Below are 21,599 nucleotides of genomic sequence, written 5' to 3'. Positions count from 1 at the left end.
TCCACTGAAATGAAAAAGTTTCCAGAAATTTGAAGTTATTATCTAAAATCTTCGGGTTATTATCTCAAAATTTCGATTTACCAGCTAAATATCTCTAAATTTAGAGTTACTTCTGAGTAGGTCAAATTAATTTCAAGTTATTAACTTGACATTTCAACTTACCCCCCCCCCCCCCCCCCCCCCCCCCCTTTCAATGGCGGAAACAAGCTTCCAAAGGGTGAACATTTTCAGGATGTTTTAATGGGGTGGGACAGGGCAAACCAAGAACACCCATGAGTAGATTTTAATTACATACAGCATCACATGTTATTAGATTAATGTTTTTATTAATATATATATATATATATATATATATATATATATATATATATATATATATATATATATATATATATATATATATATATATATATATATATATATATATATATATATATATATATAATAACTTACCTAAAATAATATTTCTAAATTCTGCAAACTGATAAGTAAATAAATCTTAAAATATGGAGTAGAAATTATAACATTTGCAGCCAAAATATAGTGGAGTTTGAAACAGAAAACAACATAGCATGGTTCTTTACTGGAGACCTCACCTGACTGAATGTAGTAAGTTAAATTCCACCACACTCACCATGCTCTCATACAATGATGTTGGGCATTGTAATATTAACAATACTCTACCCCAGTGGCACTGGTGGAGAGGCACCAGAGGTGAGGAACAATCACATCTCAGGGGGTGGGAGGGCTGGTGCAAACCCATTCAAACCACTCGTGCCTCTGCTGGTGTAGGTTTAAAGGTTTTTAGGAAAACAAAAGATCATAAAACATAAAACTAACTAACTACAAGCCAATTTTTCCCTCCATGATTTTCTTTTTTATAAAAATTTTTAAAATAACTTAGTACTTTTGTAGCAAGCAGTTTATTGTTTAATAAAAATCTTGACTTGAGTGTTGATGGTTACTTACAGCAACAATAGATTCTAAATGCATTTTCAAGCCATTAGAGCATACAGAACTGTTTAAAACCCAAATAGTTTCCATTCAATTCTTCCTTCATTATTCTCAGTTGATCAATTTAAAACTAACCGGAAGCAGTGGGTGTAGAAATCATGCCCTGTAGTATTACCTTGTTGCCTACATTTCAATTACTCAGTGTGATTGAAAAACAATCAAAGCGCTGCAGAAGAGTATTTTGGTATCTACACTATCCTGCTGGGACAAAATGAAGAGTGACCCACAGCAGACTTGAGTCACACCGTTGAACCCCCACTGCCCCTGGGACTATAGATAACTAAATTGACTCCTGTTGCTCCGGCTAAGTGTGTGTTATTCCATTATACCTGTCCTGTTCTTTTCTCTGTTGTCTGCTTTTGCCCTTTATCTGTTCTTCCATGTTCCTCCTCTTCTTTGCTCTTTTATCTGTCTATCTGACTCAGGGGAAGGAACTGACCCTTACCGTACTCCTGCCTGCACTGATCCACAAACACGTGTTTGTTTGTGAGTGTGTGTGCATCTGTGCAACATTTTAATTCTGTTTATTTTTGGCTCTTTTTAACTTTTCCTCCGCTACATATGCGGCGTAGTGTGAAGTTTCTTCACACCTATTTTATGGATTATGATGAAACACACATTCAGGCCTCCCTCACGACAAAGATTAGGGATGTTGATGATGCTGTTTTTTTTGTTTTTTTTAATATAGTGCCATTATTGAGTAGATTTGATACTTTAGTTTATGACTACAGCACTAAGGACATTCCTATCATACTGAACCTGGCATACTGAAATATTTAATGCTTCTAAGCAAAGGTCACATTATCTCTGCTTAATATCAACATGATTTTATTTGAGCTGTTAGCAGCTCACAGATATTCACATTTACCTCTAAACACTGAGTACAGCTTGAGTATGGGTGCACACGAACATGGCTGAATCCTCTCATGTTCAGAATACAGAGTAATAGCATTTTATTAAATGTTTTCATTACATTACTGACTAATACCCACAAACTTAACTAACTTGATTAATATAGCACAGTGGTTAGCACCACATCAAGAAGGTCCTGGGTTTGAATCCACCAGCTGGCTGCCCCTCCTTTGGTGTAGAGGGGCATGTTCTCCCTGTGTTCTTGTGAGCAGTTGGGACTGGAATAGACTCCTGTCCCAAACTGAATAAGTGGAAGAAAATGTATGGATTACTGATTAATGCTCACAGAGGTTTGGGGAGTGTGGCCTTTTAGGCTCTAGTAGTTGTTTTATTAACATGGAAAATAAACATTTAAAAAGTAGGAGCATAACTAAGGACACTTTTATCTGCTCCCTTATTCACAAGAGGTTGCTACAGCAGGTAGCACCACATGTTCAACTTGGCAGATGCCCTTCCTGACATGACCCTTCCAGGAATTTGCATCTCCTCCCAGTCTGGAATGAGGCTCTTATACATGTTAAGTGAATGTGTAAACCGCTACACTATGGAATCACATACTCAGCATAACTAACAACAATAATAGAGCTTTACAGTTAATTACCTGTTTAGTGCCAATAACAATCCATATTGTCTCAAGAGTGGGAAATATCTGTGAACAATCAGGGGGCTGAAAGTAACAACTGTCCTTAAACAGGAAGATCTAATAAAACCCAGGGCAAGGGTGTCCTTTGAGGTCAGCTCGAGAGAGAACGACTGTCTATATTTAAAGATGTTGGAAAAGCATTATAATGACATTATCTTTGAAAGGAAAAAGGAAACTTTTTGAATCTCTGACTTGCTATGGGAGGCAAACGTAGGCAGGGAGACTCCTGCACCTTTACCCTGTGACCACTTACCATTCATTATCTCTGCAACTCAGTACCAAAATCACCAGGTGAAATGGCCATCGAAGCCAGAGACAAACTTGTTTGTCTTTAAGATAGGCCTGTTTGTATCTTCAAAAGGGGTTGCCTGAGACAAACCTGCTCTGCACCATTTAACTGCAAAAGGCCCTTTGGAATGATTGTGTAGATATGAGAGGCCTTTGAAAGGTCGGCAAAGGAGCTAAAAGCCATATGAGGAGTCCATTATTGTGTCTAGTGTTGGAGGAAGCCCCCTGATCTGATGGTATCAGTGCCTTAGGGCAGGGAAAGTGAACAGAACAAATGCTATCAGGCAGCATCGTCTGAAAAAGAGGATCACTATCGCTCCATGAAACTCAGGGTAGCCTAAAGCAAAAGCACTTGTATAATACCACAGATACACCCACCTACACACACATATACACACACACACAGGTATATAATTCAGCTCAGGGGGTGTCAGCAGCTTACCTGAAGACTGACCAGCCAAAACAGAAGTGCAAGGTACTGCGGCAGAGAAAGCAGCATGATGGAAGAAAAGGGAAGAGAGAACGGAGTAGCGGCCATGAAAGCCTGTTACCGGAGATTTGATCCTGCAGCTTATCTGCAGTACAACTACACTCCACCACGGGCTGATTTCACAAGAAAAGACAGCATCGTGCCCTGGAAACTGGCATGCCTGCACAGAGCTTTAACTGAAGGTGAGGAGGTTCTGTTGTGTTTTACAAAGCAAAAACTTATCTTTCTGAAATGCAATAAAAACTTGCTTTAACAACTCCTTATTTTTCTTTCTTTTAGTTTGTAGCTGAAAACAGAAATAGAGCCTTGGGTGGGCCTGGAAATAGAACCTTTTTTTTTTTTAATACTAGGAGGTTGTTTAGTTTCTTAATTGTCAAGGGTCACATTCATTTTGCTGACACTGACAGTCAGTTAGTGTTAGGAGTGAGAATGGATGGAGCATACATAGCATACACAACATCAAGCCAATTTCTGTGCTTGCTCTGAAATGACACCAGTTTAAGATAAAACAGTTTAATCCAAATTATCCTTACAAGTCATGTGGACGCGTTTTAATCAAACAGTCGCTTCTTTTAGGGTCTCACTTTCCTCCCTTTTCTCCTCTTTACCCAGGTGATGTGAGTGGTGAGCTCCTTGTGGACATAGGTTCAGGTCCCACCCTCTACCAGGTGATGAGCGGATGTGAGGTTTTCAGTAAAGTGCTCCTGACAGACTTCCTGGAGGTGAACCGGCAGGAGCTGAGGCGCTGGCTGCAGGATGAGGGAGGATGCAGTCTTGACTGGACACCGTACCTGCAGCACGTCTGTGAGCTGGAGGGGCGACGGTATGGAAAAGATTAATTTGCACTACGATTGAAGACTTTTTACAGCTTAAAATTTTTGTTACTGAGAGGGTCACTTTTTCACATTCGATGATTGTTAGATCTGTGTAATCATCAAATTATTTATATTTGTAATTTATGGCATTTCAAAGAAAAAAAACAACATTTAGATTATTTCAGATTTCCTTTTTTCTTTTCAGTTTTCTTGAGGTGAGACACTTTTGTTGCACAGTCCTAAGAAGGAAGTTATCTTCTCTTTCCTAACAATTCATTTTGGCCTTGTCATAGTGCATTTCTTCTTAATAGCAAGAGAAGTAAAAAGTGACTCAAATAGAACGATAATCTAGCAGATGTTTGCTGAGAAAAACACATGCACACATTAGGAATATGGTCCAAAACTGACAGAGCAGTTTTGATATAGCTTGACGATTCACTCCAATAGGCCCTCAGCATGGACTGAGAAAGCCGCCAAGCTACGTCGGGCCATCGCAGACATCCTCCCCATTGACGTGCACTGCTCTCAGCCCCTGGCTCCTGACACCCTTCCTTCAGCAGGGGCCGACTGTCTGGTGTCCTGCTTCTGCCTGGAAAGTGTCAGCCCCGACCTCGCTACCTTCACCAGGGCCCTCGGCCACATCGGAAAGCTCCTACGCCCTGGTGGCCACCTCCTGCTCATTGGTGCCCTGGGGGAGAGTTATTATTTTGCGGGGCCTGGGGTGAGGATCCCGGTGGTCCCACTGAATGAGGCCCAGGTCTGTGCTAGTTTAAATGAGAGTGGATACACTCTGATCCGGCTGGAGGTTTACACACTGACTCAGGATATGAGGGTGGGCGTTGATGATGTGACTGGAGTGTTTTTTGTAAAGGCAAGAAAGTGAGAAAGTAAACAAGTGAGACAAAAGCAAAGAGGGCAGTTTAAAAAAATCTCAAAGAAGAAATTAAAAAAGGCACTGTTCAAATTGAAATAATATAAATTAATCCTCGGTAAACACATGGTTTAGCAATTAAATTAAAAAGTGGATTGCTGATGATGCTAAGAATAAAACAGACGCATGTTTTTGTTTTGCGCGAGAGACTGCATCAATTTTGATCTTTACTCATTTTTAAGTATTCCAGTTGACTCTCAAGGAACATAATGCTAAAACACAAACACATGAATGGCATCTTTCACTTTATTCCATCACATTTTTTTCTTTCTAAAAGTGACAGTGTTTGCTGCAAAAGCACTTGCTGGTTTTGTAAATTTAGCCGCCTCCCGCAGTTCAAACGCACTTCCTACGGCATCAAGACTGTAAATATTAGTGCTACTGTGTATATGCATATCACATAAAATCATTTTCATTCAGCTGCTAATTACCCAAAATGTTGAACTGATTTTTGATCATGATCATATGAATGAAAAATGCAACGCTTATTTCATCATGTTGTTTTCACATATAGCTGATATATTCTGGCTGCAGGCGAGGGAACCTGAGGAAAAAAAAAAAAAATCTTTCCACGTCATTCCATAGTTTAACTTTAATGTTGGTACTATGTGCAATTTTATGGAATCATTATGCAATTAGAAGACGTGAACACTAGGTGTCGCTATCTGGCCATCTTGAACTGCTTCTCAAATCTCATTCTTGGCATCTCTTCAGTAAAGATATATTATTAGCACTGCAAAACGGTACTTTCTTTTGTGTTTTACTAACATTAAACAAAGCCTAATAAAACTAACTTTATTTGATCTTTGAGGATTTTCTGTTGTTTTTGTAAATATTACATTCACTGGCCACTTTGCTATTACTGGGTTGGTTTTACCACATCCCAGAGGCAGTAGCACAGAATTCTGGGTCCTATACATAAGCAATCTCTGTGGATCTTCCTTTATTAATCTGTATCTCTCACACATCTTCTCTTTTTTTTTTTTTGGAACAAGTAATTGATCCAACAACTGTATATGGCATTTCTGTTTTCTGAAACTATAACACTAAAATTACAGTAACTTGGTTGAATACGCCTAATAGCAGTATTTTAAAATGTCTTACATTAAATTATTGTTATTATTTTTTTAATATAATAGCTATTTTCTGTCAGTGTTCAGTGTTATCAAACACAAACACAAACTGTCATACAGTAGCAGCAGTCATGTTCATCGTCCTTTTGGAGATTCCATTTGTGCCTATAAACACGTCACAATTACAAACACTACAGACATTAACAACAACCAAAATCACCCAAAATCAAAGCTATGTGCAAGTGACAACCGTGTGATATCATATTAACTGGATTTGTTCAATAAAAGATTTCTGGGCATGAAAAATTTGCAAAACTTTGTGAGAAGTTTCGTATATTAGTACCAATCAAAGAAAAGAACCAGAACGTATCTCTCCACATCAAACTGTCACAGCTTGAAGTATAATCTTCTGAACCCTTTCTTGTAAATGACACTTGTGTGATATGGATCTGCATATCTGTATCATCAGCAAATTTAACATTAAGCTCATCAGATGAGTTAGTTCTACATTCATTATTATTCAAAGTAAATAAAACTGGAGCTATAACACTCCCCCGGTGTGTGTGTGTGTGTGTGTGTGTGTGTGTGTGTGTGTGTGTGTGTGTGTGTGTGTGTGTGTGTGTGTGTGTGTGTGTTAGTGGTAATAATAGATGATACTGCAGCACTTACCCTAAAACACTATAATCTATGAGTCAAAAAGGACAAAAGGGATATGGCAGTGTTATATACAGTAGTCTGACAGTCTTGTGGATCCTGGATGATTTAGTAATACATGAAACCATTTGCAAGAATGTACACAGGTATGTTGGTGTGCTACAAAAGCTAAATAAATGCACTCATCCCTGTATAAGTAACTACATGCACGCCTGTTTTTTGTTCTTTTATTTTTAAATTAAGTAACAGTGTTGTGATATTTTAAAATACTATTTCACAAGCCTGAACACACTGGTTTATTCAGAATGTCTTGTTCACATATTTCACGGCACACTGGGAACCACTGGTCCAACATGCAATCTTACATTCAGATCATTTGTATGTTGTTTGTTTCTATCACATCTCCCCTTACACTCCTCACTGGTTTCACAATTCGGAACGATGGCCCCAAAAATGTAGTTTATGGTGGCTCAGGATTTAGAAGGGTTTGTCTCCTTCTTTCATCTGTATGTTGAAGTGTTGTTGAGCAAGATAATGAACCCCACGCATCACCTGATGCATCCATCTAGGTTTGCATGTGTGTGTAAGCATTAAAAAATCTGTTTGCAGACAGCTGGACTATAAAAAGTGCTTTAAGTGCTAAATGAAATGAAAAACACCTTATATAAACTTCAGTTAAGTTACAGTGGACTAAACTAGGTGAGGGGAGAAGACTAACTAACCTTAAAACTTAGTGCAGTCAGATTAGTTACACGAGTTAGCCAGTAGTGGTGCATCAGTTGCCTCCCAGCAAGAAAGTTTTTAACCTTTCCAAAGACCTGCTTCTCAGGTTAATCAGTGATTCGAAAGTGGCTGTAAATGCATCTCTGTGTCTCTGAGTTAGTCTGTTAATACTACTATTACTAATAAAAATAAAGATTAATGACAGAGTGTGCAAGGATGAGAGAGCTGAGCCAAGGATTAAAGGAGTCTTCACACATTGAATTGCATAGGAAACAGTTGGCATGAATGAATGTTAAATGTCTGAACTTTGCTGTTTGCGTCATATGCTAAAAGGACAAAAGAGTAATCCGTCGACTTGCACAGCACTGTGTAGCTGCAAGTGTCATCAAATCTTTGTGTCATTGCATTGTCATGTTTTTAAGTTGGAAATTTGACTTGAAATAAAACCTTAGAAATGTATCCAGTGTTTGAAATTCTGGATTAAAATAGCTGTTTTGAGGATTTGAACTTTGGTTGTGACATGGTGTGTTATCCTGCTGGAAGCAGCCATCAAAAGATGGGTGCACTGTCATCATAGAAGGACGGACGTGGTCAGCAACAATACTCATGTAGGCTGTGGCATTTAAATGATGCTCAGTTGGTAGTAAGGGGCCCAAAGTGTGCCAAGGAAGTGTGCCCCACACCATGACACCACCCCCACCAGCATGAACAACTGATACAAGGCAGGATGGATCCATGCCTTTATGCTAAATTCTGACACTACCCTCTGAATGTTGCATCAGATATCCAGCCTCATCAGGCCAGACAACATTTTTCCAATCTTCTGTTGACCAATCATGGTGAGCCAGTGCGAACTGTACACCCAGTTTCTTGTTTATTAGCTGACAATGGTGGCACTTGGTGTGGCCTTCTGCTGTTGTAGCCCATTCTACGTGTTGTGCATTCAATAAACCTTGGTTTGTCTCCCTATCAGTTTGAAGCAGTCTGGCCATTCTCCTCTTGCATCAACAAGACATTTTCACACAGAGGAGCTCCGTTCACAAGATATTTTTTCCTTTTTCAGACCATTCTCTGTAAACCCTAGAGATGGTTGTGTGGGAAAATCCCAGTAGATCAGCATTTGTGAAATACTCAGACCAGCCTGTCTGGCACCAACAACCATGCCATGTTCACTTAAAATCATCTTTCTTCCCCATTACAAATCTCAATTTGAACCTCAGCAGGTTTTCTTGAACACATATGCATGGCTAAATTTGAGCTAAGTTGAGTCACTGCAAAACCAGTTGAATGGGTGTGCCTAATAAAGTGGCAGGTGAGTGTATACCTATGATAAAGAACACAAATATCCTTGGTTAAATCCAAGGCTGTCTGCAAACATTTAAAAAATGTTTTAGAGCTCTCAGATAATAAAAACTCAGAACAGCAGAACATATGAACTCAGAACTCAGAATATATGACCAAAATATACAAACACAGCCTATTATAAATGATTTAATATCAATCACCACAAAACAGTGTTTATGTACAGGGTCATGAATAAACTGTTATATGTGATGTTTCTGAAAATCAGGTAAGTCTTCTTGCAGGATCAAGCTGACACGTGTGCCATCCCAAACATATCATGTCTGCTAATCTCCATTTTACAAAAAAAAAAAACTGTTCAAAATATCTAGCCAGAAACACTGCTGCATTATCGTGATTAGTTGGATTAATCTGTTAGGATATAATCTGGTCTACTGTGGCTGTGATTGTGCTGAATTCGTCTGTAATCCTCAGTCTTTTGATTTCTTGACCTTGCAGACAAATATGTGAAAGACTGAGGAAAGCAAACTGAAAAGCAAACTTCAGAGTTGCATATGACTTTGGAAGAAGTCCCACAATTTCTGAGCTAAATTTCAGCAGGGACTGGCTATGTTTACTGCACTGGAGACTTTTATTTAACACAAAGTATCATGTCTGTCAACCACATCATCTACCACAAGCCACATTGCATGATACTCCTTAAAATAACAGCCTGTTACTGTTTTCAGTGATACTACATACAAAATGTAATCTTGTGCATTTGTACAATACACACAGGAAAACGTGTTTGCTGCAAATCTGTGTTCACTACCTGCTGTGACATTTGGCTTTTTCGTAAATTGCGCACTTCATTTGCCATCTTTTAATTGGACGTGAAATGTAGATTTAGCACCCGTGTCACTTTGGTTCATGCCCCTTTAAACGTGATGTCAGTAAAGGCAATGTAAATTCTAATTCTTCAAATACAGATGAAATGAGTCTCACAGTCTTCACACACCTTCACACAACAGAATAAAAAAACACATTTTTGAAAATGTTATGAATGCTTTATGAAAATACAACAGTTCTTAGCTATTCTCATATGTCTTGTGCAGTGTCGTTCTCTGATTGGAATTTCACCCTCGCTTCTTTGGCTCATGGAGATGCGATTTACTTCACAAGTCTCAGGCTAAATGTTTCCTCAGTCAGCTCAATAACAGTCTGACCTTTGTCAAAGAATCTCTGTTGTGCTTTTCTTTTTTCTACATTCTTCTTTTACACTTTTACCCACAGACCCAAATACTACACACTTACACACTTTTTCATGCACACATATGTATGGTACATACACGTGCTATGCATATAGATTTCTCACTAATTCTGTCTCCATCACAGCCCTCTTCTTTTGTCATTCTCCCTTTTCTTCCTGTCTTTCTTTGGCCTCCTCTTTGTCTTTGTGGTGATGACAGAGACTTTCTGTTGGACTGTCCAGACGACCACAACGTTCCCTCTGTGGTTTGCTTTCTTCTTTTGGATCTGACACGAAAGGAATTTCAAAAGTGTAAGTGTCCATGCTTGGTATAGGTGCCGGTAAAAATGTTAAAAAGTGAATAAGTTAAAAGGCTATCCTATCTTACCCACCTGAGGTTTTCTGCTGCCTCTCCTCGTCATGTTGCTCCTCTTCTTCCCCTGAAGACGACTCTATGTCTACAGACCTCATGTCAAGGGAGGACAAATGGGCCTGTGCCATCTTCTGGACAGCTGAAAATACAAATCAATGGTGACGCATGAAGTTGCACTGCAAAAATTTTTACAGATTAAAAAAACACCTATTCTTCCATTCATCTGTCCATTGTCTTCTAGAGGATAAAAAACCAGTGGATAAGAAAGAATATTGTGTTTGTATCTAAACTTGTAACGTTACAAGTTTGGATCCAAACTTGTATCTAAACTTGTAACGTTACACATCAATAGTTCCCACCATTAATAATACTGCATCATATCCATTTTGCTCTATCACATTACATTATTTCATGAGTGTCAATTAAGCATGATCCAGACATTTTTTGCTTTATCTGTGGCCGCTACACTACAACCAAACAGTGACAAAACATATCACATTTTGTGTAAAAAGGCATACTTTGCTTATTTGGTATGAAATTGGGTGACTCAGACAAACCATAGGCACCTGATTTGGATTGCTGGGTGTGTCGAAAACCTCTGCCGAAGGAAGGTCCTCAGTTGCTTGGGTGTAGGCTTAGTGAGATGAAACCTCCTTTGTCTGGTTGTCTAGTTTGTTAATGTTGAAGGTCTTTTGGGTGCAATTGGTTGTGAGTTTGATGCATGTGTGAGGAGGCAGTTCCTTGATAGCTAAAAAACCAGCCTAAAATGTGTCCTACTGCATAATGGCAGTTACTTTGCATCAGTGTCAGTTAGTCATTCTGTCCAGTTAAAAGAAACCCATGAAAAATATGCAAATTGTGTTGGAAAAGCTGAAATAGAATGAGCACAAATGGACCATATGTGAAAAAAATTGATTTACATTTTGTGACAAAACTGTATACAACTGAATATTTTTATGGGCATTTTTGAATTCGGCATTATTGTATTAGGTAATATCAAGTATGTTCTGGAAAGCAGCTGAAATTTAGTTTTTGATGCAGGGCGGTGTAATCAATTTGGAGTCGTGTTACGGATCACTTGTCTGATCATCTGTCTAATAAATAATATATACAGGAAAGTTAAATTACATTTTTTTTAAAAAGGACAATATCATCTGTATATAGGGACAAGCAGACCCTTGCTATGCCTATTAAAGGCCAGAAGCAGCCTCTAAAATTTAATGCCAAGATAAAGAACTATAAAGACAACATTCTACAAAGCAATGAGAATATACCTAACTTCAAAAAGTTGTTGATATGACTTAGGTGACACATTTTTCAACTAAAAAAAAAAAAAAAAAAAAAAAAAAAATTTTTTTTAATGATTTTTTTCACTTTAGATTTGGGTTTTTTTAAATGTATGCACGATTTATGAAATGAAGAAACTGTTCTTATGTAGAAATGTAAATGCTATACATCACACCAATAAAACCCAGTTAATATTATGAGTGGCAAGTGTCAAGCCACGATTTCCACAAAACAGAAGATGTCTAAAAACCCTATACTCTATAAATATTTATAACAACATAGTCATATTTTTGTGCGTGTTTACATTTGTGTGACTCCAGTTATATCTGATAGTGTGTTTGCATGTGCTCGTGGGTGTGTGAGACCATGTTACAGCTGTGCGCCCATTCTATAATCCAGGATGATCCAGAACAGACTCACAGCTGCCACTGCTCCTAATCTTACATGACACACACACACTCTCATTGTGGTTTTTGGATATGCGCGTAGTCCCGACAGATAGAGACCACATGGTGGCTGCCACAGCGGAATTAGGTCTCCCAAATTCTTTCATTTGGTGTCATTTGTTATATAAACAGTGTGTGAGTACAAGTGGAAAAACACACACAAAATGATTTAAGTCAGTGTTCATTTACCTTTAAGAGATGGCGGCTGGTAGGTTGACATGTGAACCAGTTTGGCTTTCAAAGCTCCATTTTCCCCAAGAGCCCACTGCTGACATAAAAAATGCAAACCAGAGTTTACAGCTAATGGAGTATGCAACACTATTTTGTCTTATTATAGTCTCAAAAAATAACATGATATCATAAATTTAATAATTGTTCTTTTTCAGTTGCTGGGATTATAGCAGCAACTGTTTTCAAAGAGAAGAGGGGAAAAATGTACAGGTTTGTCAGCAAAAGCCAATGAAAAGTTAAGTCAAGATATAAAAATACTTTCATACTTGTAACAAGCAACTTATGATGTAAATCAAGGAAAATGTAAATGTAATTTACAAAACGTAATGTAAATGTAATTTAACATTTCTCATGAAGACTTTCATGCAGCCTGAGAGCATGGAAGCTTTTTTCCACCACTGAAAAAAAAAAAAAAAAAAAAAAAATATATATATATATATATATATATATATATATATATATATATATATATATATATATATATATATATATATATATATATATATATATATATATATATATATATTGTAATCCATAAGTCAAAATTTCAAGTTATTATCAAAAAACTTCAATTTAACTTGAAATTTGTGATAATAACCTGAAATTTTGACTTGTTTTATTCAAGTGTTGGAAACCAGCTTCCATATAGGCCTCAGTTTACTGCATTTACTTATAGAGCTTGATAGCAGAAGTGAGGTCTTAATGATGGAGAAAAACACACACACACATACAGAATACACACTAAAATCAAAACACAAATCTTTCCAATGATTTCAGTAGCCATGATTGCATTGTATTGTGGGGTATTGGGACTTGTGAATATGGAGAAAATTTGATGCAGATCCCTTACCAGTGGATTTTTAGCTCTCATAGAGTGAATGCTCACGTGCACATCTACCTGATGTGGGCTGCTTTCTTCCTCTGGTGATGGTGGGTCTGTCAGTCTGAACAGTGTGGCAGGTGTCGGCCTCCGACGTCGAATCTTAGCAGAGAGAGAGAGAGAGAAAAGTTTTTTTCTTTAGGGCTTTTGTTGGTTAAATAATTTATTTGAGTTTGTGGAGCTTGATGTCACATATGCCATATATGAAAATTTGTTCTTTGAAAACTATGCATGTATATCATTACATAACAACATGAACGAGACTGTCCAACTTGTGAATGAGGATTACATCTTATCATAGAAGGTAGATGGATTATTTAAATGTTTTTCTTCTTCTGCTACATGTTCCTCTCTCTTAAATTAAATCTCTTTGATTTTTCTGCTCTTTTGTCATGTGCTTATCTCGTCATTATACAAAGCAACTTGATACATCTGTTCAAATACTTGTTAATGCAAATATCTTATCAGCTAGTCACACGACAGCAACTCAGTGCATTTAGGAATGAAGGCATAGATGAAGTCCACGCCTTTCCTCACCTTTCTTGAAGAAAGGTGATTTAACGGACTTTGAATGCAGCACAGTTGTTGGTCCCAGACAGGCTGATATTTCAGGACTGCTGATCTACTGGGATTTTCCCACAGAACTCTTTCTCAAGTTTACAGAGATTGGTCAGAAAAACAGAAAATAGGCCTTGTTGATGTCAGAGGTAAGAGGAGAATAGCCAGACTGCTTCAAGCTGAAAGGAAGGTAGCAGTACCTCAAATAAGCACTCATTACAATTAAGATATGCAGAAGAGCATCTCTGAATGCACAACACATCAAACCTTGAAGCAGATGGACTACAGCAGCTAAGAACAAGAAACTGAGTCTACAATTTGCACTGGCTCACCATGATTGGACAATAAAAGTTTGGAAAATTATTACCTGTTCTGATCTGAGAAGTCTTCATTTTTGTTGCAACATTTGGATAGTAGGGTAAAAAAAATATATCATGTCTATATGCACCAAAATCTCTGAGGAATGTTTCCAGCACCTTATTTAATTTATGCCTGGAAGAATTAAGTCAGTTCTGAAGGTGGAAGGGGGGCTAACTTGGTACTAGCAAGTGCCTGGTGAGTGTATATCCACAGTATATACTAAACTATCACATTCCTCTAAAAGAAGAACATTACAAAAGTAAGCTTGCCAGTAATATGACTTACAAAATTAAATCATTCATGCACATAGATGCAATTTGAGGCCACAGGACAACATTTTGCAATAAAGGAGATTTATTAGATTTATTTAAAGGAGATTTATTAGGTTCACAGTTCACAGTTTAAAAAATAAAGCTTATCCTGGCCCTTACGCTGCCCCTCTTTGGGACCCCCACCATGCCAAATGGCTTGCTGGCCTTTTGGAAACCTCATGATGGTGAGAAGGTTCAACTGGGTGAAATAATTACTTATTCTAGATTCACAAATTAATCCATGTGATCTAGAATATGACACTGGACAGCATAAACATCCTCAGTGAGAAAGAGTATGAACACCACAGGAGAAAGGGAAAAGCAAACCAGTTCCACTGGAACATGATTAAACTGGCTCCATACTAAATAAAGTAGGTACAAAAAAGAACTCATATTACAGAAATATAAATATCCAGTAATATAACGCTTTCAGGATTCTTACTGTGTGCTTTTGGAGCATTTTTACTTTTATTAGATTGGTTACATTTATAACTTGTTATTTATGGAAAACGTGCAATATAGTCACCACCATCTCTATTTTGTAATGTGTTATGGTGATACAATTGTTGCGAAATACAAGCGGCCGCCAAACCAATCACAGCAAAGAGTGTAGGCATTGAAATGTGTGGGCAGCTTTCACTCTGGAGTAACTCTTACAGCTTCTGCTTCCCTTTGTGTGTGGCATTCATACATATTCATTACTCACACACTAGAATTAAATATGCAGCCCTTTTTGGGGAACAAATTTAAATATGAATCACAAGGCATCCTATTAGAGGTTAAAAATGTATTAACATGAAAATATGAGTGTGGCAATCTAATAAACACAGGCAGTTTCACATAAAACATGCTCATGCAGCTCTCAGGAAAAAAAAAAGAAGCATGTGGGGCCAAAGGACCAAAAGACAATTTGAGCACCTGTCTGAGAGCCTCTTCAGACATAGCGACCTACGTTTTGTTAACACTGTAACCAGAAGGTCAAGCACCTACAGGGAACATATTTTATTTTCATCAGGTCCTTGTTGTGTGTGTCTGAAATGCCTGTAAATACCACTGGTAGCTCAGCGTGGCTGCACTGGAAGTCTGATTTTATTGGTAACAGATTCATAGTTTTATGTTTCACCTCCCATGCAGATAGCTCATGCTGGACTTATTACCTTTTGTTTTGTTATTTTAGAAGACTAGATTCCTTAAATATTTTTATAATATGGTATTATGATACTTACTGGATCCTATTTTGTGAAAAAAAGCTTTTTTAAAATCTATTTTATTGGTCCAATAATATTTTAACCCTGTGAGGTCTAAGTTGTCCTCAATGATTAGAAGTAACGATAACCCTAAAAAATATAAGGTTAGTTTCTGACGTCAGTTGCTGGTTTTATTATATTTATTTTTTGTCTGTTCATTGCCATTTGAGAGTTTTGAGAACAATTTTCAAGGGACAAAGTCCCTCTGGGATGTTCTGATAGCAAAGGGTCAAGGATGGGGATTAGGATACTGAGACTACAGGGACAATAAAGGATAACAACACACAAAGGCTGATTGAGGCATCTGATATGAAAATAAATTTGGCAAACAATATGATGAAGACTGCTTTAAAGAAGTTTGGGCTGCAGTTGAAAACATCATAGAAACCTCTTTAGGTATTTTAGAAAATGAATGATGTCTGACATCTCCTTAAATAACTCTTTACTCCGTCCTTTTCCATATCCAGAAAAGGTATGTTTGATATTAAAGTTTAAATGTTACTGGAACTCACTGATACTGGAGCTCACTGATACATGCTGCATTATTAAATGCACACTTTATCTGTGCATTTACCAAATTTATACCAAGCCATGATAAAGAGCTCTTTATTTTGCAGCTATTAACAAAACACAGACACTTCTAGAAAGAAGACTTTAAGCCGCATGGCTTCTAAGTATAGTGGTCATGTAGTAAATCATTAATCCCACACCTCAGTTTTGGTAGGTAGGATGACCTCTAGTTGCATAACATTCGACCCCAATGCGTCATACCGGGTGTCTAAATGAGCAGTGACAGTGCTAGGTGGGGGCAGTGACCTAAAAAGCCTTTCACACAAAAATAACTTACCTACTTCACAATTAAGACCATGCAATAAAAGCATAAAGCTCTTTCTGTGTTCACAGGATGCTTTTCAGGGAATAATCATTTGGAGAACATGAATTGACCACAACATGACTGATGACTTTTGACCTGTTTTTTTTTTTTTTTTAAATTGGTTTTTTGGCTTTTTAAATTTTTTTTTTTAAATAACCTCTAAATTGTGTAATCTTGTTGTAGCAGTGGCCTGGATAGTGGAGACTGGGAGCTGAACCCACACACATACTGGTGGAAATGAAAACTTCCTAGTGGGAGACTGGAGTTACTGTCTTGTTGAATGTTTCCTGCTATCATCTTCTGTTGTTAACTATAGTCACTGTATCTAGGTTTGATGATTTACAATCAAACCAATATCAATCCATCCGCCCACTCTTTAAATAGCATTAATGACTTAACAAGAACAGAGGAGAGTTCGGTGGGTTTGTTGAATAAGACTCTATTAGACTTGAGAGCTTTTTATTTGTGCTGTGGTGCTTTCTTGGCATGAGCTGTCCTTGCCCTTGATTCACTCCTCAGTCATCCACAGCTAATCTCTTTCTTTTTAATCAGTCGTCTCCTTGGCTGATGATTTTTCCCCTTTTGCGTTTCTTGCTCAGCTTCTGTCAGCTACCGTCGCTTCTTTTCCTCCCCTGTTTTTCAGCTCAATTTGTTCGGTTTATTCCTGCCTTTATTTCTATTCATTTCTAGACATTTCAGTCACTATCAGTGGGCATCAGGGTTAGCCTTTCACAAGGGCCATGAAAAGACAAGACTGTAGGGGATGGTAGCTATTGAAAGTGAAAGCAAGGACCTTCTTGGCAACTTAAGCTGCAGTAAACAGAAATCAAGAAAAGGCAAGAAAAAATAAACTTCAGTCCTGGTTCTGCAGCTGTTAATGATGACAGAGTGTCACCTGACTTTGTGCATGTGTGGTTGTGCTATAACTTACAAGCAAAATGCATTTAAAATCTTGTTTTGAGGCAAAGTAACCACAGTTTGTAAGAATTTTTAATGAGCTCTGACTACTTATTATGCACTTGCAATTTTTATGTGCCAGGGACTATTGAATTTAACATTATTGCTGTTCTCTTCTTTCACTCATGGGAGCTTAAAAAAATATCTGAGTCATTACTAGGATGGCTGCCAGGGTGCAAGACTTCCTTATAGATAAAATTTGCTGAATATAAGTCATTACTGAGATCTGCCTCACAGGATTTGAATCTCCTCTTCATAACCTTTTGCATCACCACTGTTACTGTGTGTGTGGATTTTAAATGATTTCCTTTTATGTGCGTGTGCTGATGATGATGTGAACAAGGAATTCAGCTGATGAGGCTCTGTCAAAGTCTTTCAAACTACGAACCCATTCCCAGAAGGACTTGCAATATGTTGGGTTCAGTTACCCATGAGAGTTGTGGGTATGAGTCTCATTGCACATGGAGTGACCACTGGGCATTTTTGGTACATTGGAAAAAGAAAGTGGAAAATCATCATGCAGGTTTCTGAACTATGGATTACAAAGTCCTTTTTGCAGGTGGATGAGTGTTTATCCCCTCAGCTGGTTTCCTTGCATCTTATTTATTGCAGGAATTCCTCAGTTTGATCATTCTGATTTTCAGCAACAGGTTTGATTGAGCATTATTATTTTTGTATGCTGTTCCACCAAACATTAGCTCTGGTCATTTTGGTGGCTTGCTGGTTTCAGAAGCACGTACAAAACAAAAAATAAAGCCGTGTAACCTTTTGTAGCCCCCTACTTTAAAGGAAATGCCCTTCTTCAAGGCCCCCCTAATATTTAATGTCTCTGACTTCTTGCCTTTGCATTTAGTCTGTGGAGGAAGCTTTGCAGTAATCTTACTTGGATCTGAGCTGATATAGAGAAAAGTGATTTAGCTCATGATGTTTTCAGTGAGCATTTGTTGAAATCATATGAGAAAGAGTCATAATAACCAAAGACTGAAGAAGTGAAGTGCATTAATGTGAACAATTCCATGGAAATTAGGTAAAGTATAGCAACTAATTAGCAACTAATTGTATTTAAAATAACATATGACTTAGAATTGTGTCATCCCAATCAGTATCTTGGGATTGCTTAGAGAATCAAATGAAATACCCCTTTTTCACTGAACAGACTAAGACACCACCACCAGCACCAGCACCATCACCCAAAAAAAAAAAAAAAAAAAAAAAAAACTGCAAGTGGGCTGTAAACAGCAGATGTGGGGGGAAAATATCTCTGTGCCCAGAACTTATTGATTTATTAGCTTGAAACAAGCTTTCCAAACAGATGCCATTTGAAAGTTTCCAAATCTCCTATCAGGAAAAAAAAAAAAATTCCTGACACTGCACCTGGTCTCCAGCAAAATTTCCCTCGAGGGAGCGGCCTGTGATTAAGCTATGAACATCGCCTGTCTTAAAAGCAGAAGGAATGGATAAGCCTGTCATTTGCTGCTTTCCTTGTCCAAATATGACCTCATTGTTAACTCCACGACCTTTATGGGCTCTTGTCATTAACACCACAACAAAATGCACGTCTGTGTTCACACTGCACAGCCTAATACTTTCCCTCCTCACACTGCACTGTTTCCCTGACATCCCAGCACATGACCAGCGCTCGCTCTGGGATGATTCAGCATAAGAAACAGATAACTGATCTAACTTTACATAATACACTCACCACCTCCACGAGTATATGAGTAATACCTTCTACATTTTGTTTCATGTGTGTGGTAAAAGATCTATGACTCAGGCGCATCTAATTTTTAATGTTACAAATGGTGCTTTATCTCTTACTTCTTCCTCTTCTTCCTCCTCCACTCCTTCTGAAAGGCAAATATGTCTCATCACTTTTAAGGGCTCCAAAAAAAAATGAAGCTGCAGAGCTCAGCTTAATCCCAGCACTGCCCATACCCCGCTGCCTAGAGTGATATATAACATCAAAACAGTTTTGCAAAGTCTTGCTAGAGTAGTTACATAACTGTCTGCCAACCTCAGCACTGATGCCTCAGAAGCATATCTTAGATGTTTGCCATTAATTTAAAAATATACAGATGCAGTTATCCAGCCTGAGTTTATCAGTCCAATCACCAACCATACAACAAAACAGGTTTGGTATATAACTGAGGGTTGACCTCCTTCCACACACTCACTACAACTCCACAACCATTGTCATCGTCTGTGTAGGCTACAGCCACACTCCCTCGCTCTCACCATCTCCACCTGTCGCGGGTCCAGCTGGGTGGGCACGGAGGAAGGCACGGAGAACTGTATCTTCCTCCTCGCATCCGCGTCTGCATCTCGGTCCATCACCTCCGTCTCTGCGGGCAGCGGCGGGTCCAGCCTGTCACCTCCAAAGCCGAGCGCAACAAACTTAAAATCCAGACGAAATCAGCTTCAGTGCAACTGCCTGTGAAAACCGCAGCGAGGTGCTTATACTTGATAAAAATGCAGCGTTACTGAGTGACCAGTGGCATCTTTCTGTCCCAACGATCCTCTGGTCTGTGGAGTTCCGTTTAACAGCAGTGGCCGCCCGCTCTTCCCCGCCTCCCTGACAGTCTCCCCTCCGTCCCTCCCTCCCTCACAAACTGTGTTCACTGACCTTAATGCGTGACGGGGAAAGAAGAAACTTTGAGCATCTGCAATTTGAAAGTACCGCATAAAGACATCTCCCTCATCGACTGATAAAATGGAAAATTTAAACACAATTTAACAGAACGTTAAAGAATTTCAGAAACATGGGATGCTTGAATATCACAAATAGATAAACAGCTGAAGTCAGCATTAAGTCATACTGAACTAAAAGAGAAGAAATATTAGGAACATGCTACTCATGGATATTGATGGCTATCTTGGCACAACTGAACCGAATCTAGATTGGGAATGTTGATATAATGCCAACACGTTTTTTTTTTTGTGTTTTTTTTTTTGTTTGTTTGTTTGTTTTCTTAGGTGGGCACATAAGGTAGGCTACTTTATGCACGGACAATGTGCAAATTTGCGCGTTCACTTTGCGATGAGGACGGAAAGTGCTACAAGCTGGAAACATCACTCTTTTGGTCATAAAATGAAGATCTAAACATTTCCCCCAGAGGCAGAGTCAAAGATTAACCTCTGTTTTCGTCTATGCCCACCTTGGCTTTACTATATACACTGCAAATATATGAGGCAGTCAGTTGCCATGACAACATTTTTTCTTAGCGTGCTGGCAGTGCAGTAAGTGTGTTGGAGTGTGTGCTTCAGCATAAGTTCGAGAAGAGGGAAGGCAGGGTAAGAGAGGACAAATGCATTTGCCTGCGCGTAACACAATGAGTGGCGGTCGGTGAAATAGTCACGAACTGTCGTGGACACGATTTTTCTCCCCCCTTTTTGTCGTGACACAGAGCCCGACTGAAAGTGATCTAGGCTATTTCAGTTGGAAGCATTTATCTTTTATACCTGTACTAGCTATTTCTTAAGACTGTCCTCTGATGGGACTCTAAGCGTTGTGGGGAAAAAAGGTCTGTTTTATCCCAAACTGGGATCTTTTCCTAAACCTAAAGAAGCAGTCTAGATTTGGTGAAATATATCCTAAGGGAGAGTGAAAAACAATCTTTATGAAGGCAAGGAAGTCTAAACTATGTCCTGTCATTTTGTTGTATATTTTGGAAAATAACCAGACTGTCCTGTAAGCAGAGGGCCTCTTGCTTGATCCCAATTGCCACAAGTCCAAGGGTTCACCCTCTACTGAAGTAGTGGATTTGAAAAAGCTCTGGGTTTCTGCCAGCTCCAGGAAGAGTTGCTAATGACAGCAAACACAGGCATGCTGGGAAAGGTCTTCAGATAAAAGACCTTTCCACCTTGGACTGTTAAAGCAGCCCATCTGCAGCTCAGTTCAATTTCAGTTCATCTCCTGTCCTTGAAAATATAATATATGTTTGCAAGCACTTTCAAAAACACGTGGCACCACACCAGACAACAGTGGGATGAGAGGTTAGCACC

General features: G+C 38.5%; 2 protein-coding genes across 5 annotated transcripts; one reads left to right on the top strand and one right to left on the bottom strand.

Annotated features, from left to right (window-relative positions):
• Window positions 1-3,354: 3,354 nt before the first annotated feature.
• Window positions 3,355-5,045, top strand: pnmt (phenylethanolamine N-methyltransferase). The gene is made up of 3 exons (XM_030755808.1): window positions 3,355-3,529; window positions 3,960-4,170; window positions 4,610-5,045. Exons 1-3 carry the CDS (start codon window positions 3,355-3,357, stop codon window positions 5,043-5,045), a joined length of 822 nt encoding a protein of 273 aa, XP_030611668.1.
• Window positions 5,046-7,137: 2,092 nt separating this feature from the next.
• LOC115798895 (protein phosphatase 1 regulatory subunit 1B-like) lies at window positions 7,138-20,145 on the bottom strand. 4 transcript variants are annotated; one of them, XM_030755893.1, is made up of 5 exons: window positions 19,833-20,145; window positions 13,261-13,392; window positions 12,369-12,447; window positions 10,462-10,585; window positions 7,138-10,360 (listed from the first exon to the last, which is right to left on the bottom strand). In XM_030755893.1, exons 1-5 carry the CDS (start codon window positions 19,926-19,928, stop codon window positions 10,147-10,149), a joined length of 645 nt encoding a protein of 214 aa, XP_030611753.1. In that variant the 5' UTR covers window positions 19,929-20,145; the 3' UTR covers window positions 7,138-10,146. The 4 variants fall into 4 exon arrangements, with proteins under 4 accessions (XP_030611753.1, XP_030611754.1, XP_030611755.1 ...); XM_030755894.1 differs by having other exon boundaries at window positions 13,309-13,392; XM_030755895.1 differs by having other exon boundaries at window positions 10,220-10,360; window positions 10,466-10,585.
• Between the last annotated feature and the right edge of the window lie 1,454 nt (window positions 20,146-21,599).

This window comes from Archocentrus centrarchus, chromosome 19 (assembly GCF_007364275.1).
Source record: "Archocentrus centrarchus isolate MPI-CPG fArcCen1 chromosome 19, fArcCen1, whole genome shotgun sequence".
Classification (NCBI taxonomy): domain Eukaryota; kingdom Metazoa; phylum Chordata; class Actinopteri; order Cichliformes; family Cichlidae; genus Archocentrus; species Archocentrus centrarchus.
The sequence above is the reverse complement of the archived record's forward strand: the minus strand, read 5'-3'. Positions and strand labels throughout refer to the sequence as shown.